Below are 8,078 nucleotides of genomic sequence, written 5' to 3' on the forward strand. Positions count from 1 at the left end.
TACTGAAAACTCCCCTGAAAAATCCAAGGTTTTTTTCCTTTGCCACAGCCCTCACTACAATATTTCACCATGACCTTTAGTCCACCTAGAGCTACTCAGGCAACAAATGCCACTTCCCTCTGGCAGAGGCACAGGCAGCCTGAATGGGCACAGATGATGAGAATTTCTTCCACTTGAGCTACCTGGGCTCTTCAATGTCCCTGACATGCTTCCACAAGCTCAGCTCACTTGAGGGAGGATCACAATCCTGGCAGACCTGAGCAGCATGTCCAGCACACAGGGTGACTCAAACCAAGGCATCACAGCTTCAGCTCTAACAAGACTGGGGCAGTCACCACACTAAACAGATCACAGAGATATTCAGCTGAGACTGGGGAATGTACAGAGACATTTTAGTCAGGGAAGAGCAGCACTAGAACAGCTTGAAGTGCTGTTTGCAGACAAAGCAAACCCAAGTGAGGAGGCAGAAGAAAGAGGCAGATGTTGCTTGTGAAGTTCAACAAAGAACCATTTCACACCAAGTTCATTCCAAAACTGAGGTGCATTTTCAGGGCAGTTAACACGACTTTTTGCTTTGCAGTTTTGTTTGTTGTATAACAGACTTTATGTTCTCTCCTCTTACACTCCAAAGCCCAGAGACTAAGGTGGCCCCTAAGTGTTGGTTTCAGGTGTTTTGAATTCACTAGACTGAAAAGTATGGCTACTGTGTTATGAGCAATTGGAGAGACATTGTGATCTGAATTGTGATCAGAACCCAATTTTTAGAGTATACAAGGTGTTTATAGAGGGTTTAACTTGCATGGCACTCACATAGGGTTCTAATTTTGGTAACTATGTCCCATTGGTCCCACATTCTTCATGACATCCCATGGCCTGGTAACATTATCTTATCGCGAAGTTTCACAATATATTTCTTGCTCACTTCTTGCCCAGGGAGCATTTATCCATGTCTGTCTCTCCCATGGTTTCTGTTCCATAAGGCCTAAGATACCAGGCTGCTTTATCAGTTCCATTGTACTCTCTGGTTTATTCACCATACTCTGTACATGGTGTTGCAGTAAGTTTGCCTTTGTCTGATGGGATTCTATCTTCTTTGCAAATAGTTCTAGTTATGTTAGGTAAAATTTGGAGTCTAAGTCTTCCCATACAAGGTAAACAGTGTATCTGTGAGAAGAAAGAAAATGATGAATATTCTCTTTCCCATTTTGTAGCCAGGAAATCGAAGAAATATATGCTAAACTCCATTACTCATTACTTGCTTTCCTGGAATCTGTCTGCCAAGAATTCTCACTTTTATCAGCAGTGGAAGTCTCAGATACAGACCCCAGGTAAATTGGTCAGAAAAGGACACATTTGTTTCTTTGGCTTTTACTATTCACGATGCTGTGCTTAGACCATGTAACCTAAAACACTGGCAGGAACACCCTCTGCCACAAGGACAGTGTAGAAATAAACAGGACAGGATTCATTCAGGGTCCAACAGTTTGCTCCCAGAAGATCAGGAGCAGTTTGGGTCCTGCATGCCCACCACACCTACATCACCTTAAGGAATACTGCTGGCACAGGTGTTGGAGGAAAAACTGTCTAAGCATCGGAGATGAAAAGGTCAAGGCAGTGACACAGCTGTGTGCAAATCAGAAAGGGAAAATTGTGTCTTCCTACACTGCAAGGAGATCTTACCTGCTAGCAGCAGGGCACACAGGGGAGTTTCAGCTGAAACACACACCAATGTATCACAGATATACTGAAAAGATGAATACTTTCAAAATGCTTCTCAAAAATAAGGGAGTATAGACTGGTTTAATATTGCCCTTGTTGCATGTAATACCAGGAGACTAGTGAAAAAAATATATCTACATAAAGCATATTTCACTTTCAAAACTGTCTGTTCTTTCACTTATAACTGCTAAGTATTTACCAGCAGAAAAACACTAGAATTGCATTTTCAAAGTGGTAACAATTGTGATTCAAAAGTTACAATGCCATGTAGGGAAAAAGAAAGATATGAAACAATAGTGCTTCAAGTGATCAGGCCTGTACATTGACTTCTTCTCTTTACAAATTCTTTGTAAACTGGAAAGAAGTCATTCTTAGAAAAAAATCTTAATCTAAAACCATATACCACAATTTTAAGGATCTTCCTTCATAAAAATTAAATTAAAACCCTTTTCTGTTGTTCATTTTTAAACCAACTGTTGGCCCATACACTGAAATGTAATATCCATTATTTACCTTGTGGTGTTTGCAAATGACATTAAATTTTACCAGTACCATAGAAAGTTAGGGAAGAGTCATGCTGCCAGACACAAGATAAGCACATTTCTTCTTAAGTTTCAGCTTCCTTAAAACACAGCCAATAGTAATTTCTCATTCTTAGCCCCAGAGTACTGTGGAAAAGTCAATGTAACCATAACTGTACCACAGCTTTGACTAAACATTCCAATGGACAATCCACATTTCAACCAGCTGCTTCCTCATCTCCAGTAGGACACAGGGCCAGTATTCCTGTGTGCCTCATGACTCACAGAGATTACAAAGGAGCCCTTAAAAAAAGGGTTTTCTTGATGAAGCAGCAATAGACAGACATGAGGCAAATAAGGGCGATGAAACATGGAGAAAGATGTCCCTTCATTTCTGAACTCCTGTCTTCTCCTTTTGGCCTATTCATTACAAATTTTGTTGTAATTCAGTGTCTGGGATAATTTCTGTGAGGTTTCTCACACTGTCTTTAAAGAAAGACAAACACCATCCCACTGAGGCACAGCATTCTGTTTCAGGTTCTGTTTTAAGCTGTTTAAGATGAAATGGGAAGAGATTTTCTAGGTAGTGGGTTTTGGTTTTCCTGAGAAAGCCAGCACACAGAGGAAAAGGTGACAGGGCATCTTGGAAACACTCACTCCAAAAGACTGCTCCAGAATGTGATGAGACCAACAATCCTTGTGTCAGCACGTCACCCACAGGGCAGTGAGTGAAGGGACAGGGCTGGGCTGCTCACAAAGGGACCTGGAAGGAGGCAAGAGGAGGCAGCGTCAGCCAGAACTCAGGACAAGCTGGATGCAAGGGAAATATCCACTCTGCCTGAGGGGTGAGCTTCTGCCATATCACCAAATATACTCACAGGAGCCCTCATGGTTAAACCAGGTAAAAACATTAAAAAGGGGAAGGAATTAAAAGAGATGGAAGAAATAGGTCTATTTTTTCCCTGCTCTGGAAACTGTTTCCAGTTCAAGAGACGATTTAAAATAAAAAGAACAAGTGACACTAAGCAGAGCATTGCAAGATGACCTTTGCTGGTTTCCACAGATATGACGTGGTTCTGGGAGGGATTTCACATTGTAACTCTGCCCTGAATTTGGAAAAAAAGAGAATAAAGTATTACTGAGGAAAGAAGAATGCAAAACCTCCTGATGAAGACAGCAGTGTGAGTTCACTATCACTGTAAGCCATTAATCATTAGGTAAAATAACATCCTTCAAGGTGGGAGGACTTTAGCTTGGATGAAAATGCTGACAAAATTGCTGCCCCTTCCTGTTGCTGCTTCTATCTCCAAAGAAAGAGAAATGTGTCAAATCTGCTGAAGACAGGCAGAGACAGCGAGAAAGAACCAGACATTTGGCAGGAAAAGCGACAAAAAGAATGTCTTCAATTCTCTCTTTTCATTTCCTCTTCTCCCATTTGACCTTGTCTGCTTTCAAGTGGGGAACTCTGTTTGCAACCCCATCAAAATACTGAAGCTACCCAATGGAACATCTTTTTCCTCCCTTCAGCTCTGCAGAACACGGAGCGATTTCGCTTTCACTGGACAGAGAGGAAGAGTTTCCCACGGGATTCCTCAGTTCCGAGCCCTTTCGGAAAGTTCCCGCGCTGGCCTTGATGCTTTGGGGTCACGCCGCAAGCCGAGGCGCAGGGATGGCTGCGGGAATGGGAGCAGGGCAGGGTTTGCAGCGGCCCCGCGCTCCCGGCCAGCCCCGGCCCCGCCCCGCCCGCGCTGGGCCCGCAGCCCCGGCTCTGCCGCGCTCGTGCCGCCGAGCCCGGCCCGCGCGGGGCCGCGAGCGGGGCCGAGCGCAGCGCCCCCCTCAGGCCGCGCGCCGCGGCCGTTGTGGCGACAGTCGGCGACCGGCGCGATGGCGGAGCTGCCGCTGCCCGCCGGCCTCAAGGCCGGCACCTTCCCCGCCAAGCTGTGGCGCCTGGCGAACGACCCCCGCGTCCGCTCCGTGCGCTGGGACAGCCGGGCCCGAGGGCTGCTCATCGACCGCTCCCTGCTCGAGCGGGAGCTGCTCAGCCCGGGCAGCCCCCGGGCTCCGGCCCCGCGCACCTTCCGGGCCACGCAGTTCCGCAGCTTCGTGCGCCAGCTGTACCGCTACGGCTTCCGCAAGGTGCCGGGCTGGCTCGGCTCAGCCGTGCCGGGCGATGCCGGGGCCTGGCTGCACTACACCAACCCCTGCTTTCGCCGCGACCGCCCCGAGCTGCTGCTGCGCCTGCAGCGCCGGAGCGCGGCCAGCAGGCAGCGGCCGGCGGCGGGGCGGGAGGGGCGCAGGCGCCCGGCCCGCGGCTCCCAGCAGCTGCCCAGGGCGCGGCCGCTGCCGCACGGGCGGGAGCTGCGCAGCCCCCGGCCCGGCCCCTTCCAGCAGCGCCCCGGGGAGCGGCCGCTGCTCGTCCGCCGCCCGCCCTGCGGCTTCCACCTGCTGCACAGGGAGCGGCCGCTGCCGGCCCGGCGGGAGGGGCAGAGCCGCTTGCAGGAGCTCTACGGGGAGCGGCCGCTGCCCGCCGAGCGGGAGCTGCTCCGGATCCCGCCGTGCCACCTGCTCGGGCTCGGCGGGGAGCGGCCGCTGCCGCTCGGGCGGGAAGGGGCCCCCAGCCGCTTGCAGGAGCTCTACGGGGAGCAGCTGCCTCCGGCCGACCGGGAGGTGCTCGGCATCCAGCCCTGCAGCTTGCAGCAGCTCCACAGGGAGCAGCAGCCCCCAGGCTCTGACTCGCCTGGTGGGAAAAGAGTTCTAGCCTTGCTTTTCCATAATGTCACGAAAAGAGACCGCTTGAAGTATTTTTCCACAATGCTCTGTCATTATGAGACAGAAATTCTCAAGTCTACTAGGAAGAGGGACCTGGAAGGCCAAAAGCTTCTTTGCCTGGTTTTCCTGTGTGCTTCCTGGGATGGTTGATCCAAGGCAGCAATAGAGCTCTGTGTCCCAAAGCCACCTTGTGGAGCCTGACCAATGTGTTTGGATTCCTGCAGCCACACCGAGCACTTCAGCCCCCAATGTTCCATCTGGTAGTGCTGGTTGTGCAGCATCGACGGCCTCCAGCTCAGCATGGAATGCTGCTGCAGAAGAGGAATCACAGCTAGCACTTGAAATAGAAAAATGGATTCGAGAGATCAGGAGATCCCTGCCTCAAAGGTCTCCCTCCGCTCAGGTAACACCATTGGATGGGAATAAAAGAGGCTGGACTGAGAGCCTTAGAACCGTTACGTGGTGAGAAGCAAAGGCTTCTTGAAATTAATTTCTGTCATTGTTACAGAGTTATCTAATTATTTTTGGTAAAATAAGACCTCTAAAAGAATAGGGATGAAAATGCCTGTCTTTTTATTGGTGTGCTGACCCCACTGGCTACGGTACATTCATGAATGAGGAAGGGCAGGCTCAAGGTGGGGAGTGGGATTCTTTGTATTTTCTAATATTTTATTCTCAAGTGGGATGTCTTTTGTCTTCTGTAAACTCACACATAGTAGTTTTCAAGAGCATTTTATTCCATACTAAAAGGAAACATTGCAGGCTCTGAATCATCTTTAGAATCTTTAGGATTCTGATTGACGGGCTGTTGCCAAAGAGATGGGTTGGGATTTTTGTTTTACCTTTCAAATTTACAAATTTTTTTGTACTGGAAAATGTGATCCTGGAAATATCCTAGGTGCCTAAATATTTGCCTGGGTCATACATATAGGGCAGCAGCAGAGATCCAAAAAGGCACCACCTGGTGATGGACTGTGTGAGCGGCCGGGTGGGGGTGGCGAGATTCCCAGGCAGAAATGAGATGTGTGCTTTTCATGTGGGTTTGCAGCAGAGGGCCCTGGGCAGTGCTGGGAGCGAGCTCTGCCCTTGCTGACAGCCGTGTTGTCAACAAGGAGGGCCCCTGGCTTTCTGCTGGCTGATTTCTTGCAGCTCATGGGATGAACAAGGGTGAGAATGTGAGGGCACGTCCTCTCACTTGGTGTCTTCTGGTTTTCTGCATTTTGCCTCAAGGGACATTTTGTACAACATTCAGTTTCATCTTGGCCACCCAAATCCTGAGTTTAAAATGCTTGTCATGTGAACTGTGTGGGCAGTGTTCCCCCCCTGTGCCCCACGTCCCCTGGGAGTGGAGAAGGAGAGTTCCTGTATCCCTGATACTATTCCAAGAAAGTAGTGAGTGATCTTTGGATTTCTTTCTTTCTGTTTTTCTTTCAAGGGGAATGTTAATGTTGCCCCTGAGTCTTCAGGAGAGGGGGATCTGAACAGGGCAGCAGCAGCAGCAGAAGCTTCATGTGGCACCGAGAGCTGTGGGAACAGTTCCCCAGAGCGTGAGGAGCCTGGTAAGGAGAGAGCCCCCATTGGTTTAGAGAGGTGTGAGACAGCTGCTCTGAGCCTGCCTGTGGCAGGAAGGGAGATCAGAAGAGTTGAGTTCTTGTCTGCAGAGTTGGTGCTTCCTGGTGCTTTTAGTTCAGATCGTGCATTGACAAATATCCTGTATTGTGGCAAGAGAGCAGGGAATAAAGCTGTCCTTGTGGGAGCTGTGTCACCATGCCTGGTGTCCCAGTTTTCTGCTGAGGTCCGTGGTCAAGTTTGCTGCAAGTTTACAGGGGAGGCCAGACTGAGTGACTCATGAAGGACAGAGAGGAAAAAAAAAAAGCAGAAAATCAGAGTGGAAGTCCAAATCACTGACTAAATGTAGTAGCAGTGTGCTGGTATATGTCATGAGACACAAGAAAAACAAGGAGCAGGAGATCAGTGGCCAAGCAGTTGAAAATCAAAAATCCAGTAACAAAAGGAGAAACCCGAATGACTCCAGATTAGTGAGACCTAAGGTCTCTCTGTCAGCACAGAGAAAGAACAAGGCTGGGCTTCTCTGTGGGAGCAGGGACAGTCTGTGTTTCAAGCTCTCATGGGTGCCATTTGCACTGCGACCGCTGAGACTTTATCAAGATACTTTAATGCTTGACACCATTTTGAACATTTAGAGGGGACCCTGTTCTCTAAAGATCACGTTTCAAATTCCAAGTGAGAGTCTGCCTTTCAGAGCATCTTGAACAGTCCCTGACAGAAGGACAGTTGGTGCCCAAGGGAAATGTGCACAAGGGCCAAGAGTGACCAAGTGTTCCCTTTGCTTCCCAGATCCCATCTGATCGACTTCTCCAGGAGGGCTGCCCTGTGTGGCTGGAATAGACAGAGGGAGGACCTGCGACCATCAGGCAGGTGAAATCCCTCTGTCGAAAGTCATATTTATAGATCTGTATAGTTATATTTATCTATATAATTATATTTATAGATTTATATAGGTTTATTTGTATGTCTATAGTTATGTCTATATAATTATAATTATAGATTTATATAGGTTATTTGTATGCCTATAGTTATCTCTATCCATTTATATAGTTGTGTTAAGAGATCTGCATAGTTTATATATAGTTCTAGATGTACATAATTATTTTTTTATATGTGAAATTATAGATGTGCCTAGATGTGTTTATACATGTGTATAGTTACATTTACGTAAATATAGTTGAGTTTATAAATAGGCATAGTTGTATTTATATCTGGGAGTTTAATTACAAAGATGGATATCCATTTACCTACAGTCCTTCTCTACCTCTTTCCCTCCACGGATGCCTTCTTAATCTCTTGTTTTTCCCCTGTGTCCTCTGTCCCCTGTTGCTGTGCTGGTCCGAGCTGGGGCCGGGCCGGGCGGAGCAGCAGTTCCAGCCCCGGGTGTCCCTGGAGCGGTGGCAGCTGCCGCTGGCCCCAGGCAGAGTCCCCTGAGGAGCTGCTGAGGGACGGTGAGACTGAGGGGCTGAGGGGCTGAGGGGGCGCTGGCACTGAAGGGAC

General features: G+C 48.6%; 1 protein-coding gene across 1 annotated transcript; it reads left to right on the top strand.

Annotated features, from left to right (window-relative positions):
• Positions 1-4,124: 4,124 nt before the first annotated feature.
• On the top strand, positions 4,125-7,459 carry LOC306816232 (uncharacterized protein; the record flags this gene model as incomplete). Its single annotated transcript, XM_079332705.1, has 4 exons — positions 4,125-4,980; positions 5,234-5,412; positions 6,445-6,568; positions 7,368-7,459. 4 exons carry the CDS (start codon positions 4,125-4,127, stop codon positions 7,376-7,378), a joined length of 1,170 nt encoding a protein of 389 aa, XP_079188831.1. The 3' UTR covers positions 7,379-7,459.
• Between the last annotated feature and the right edge of the window lie 619 nt (positions 7,460-8,078).

Source organism: Erithacus rubecula (genome assembly GCF_903797595.1).
Source record: "Erithacus rubecula genome assembly, contig: scaffold_453_arrow_ctg1, whole genome shotgun sequence".
Taxonomy (NCBI): domain Eukaryota; kingdom Metazoa; phylum Chordata; class Aves; order Passeriformes; family Muscicapidae; genus Erithacus; species Erithacus rubecula.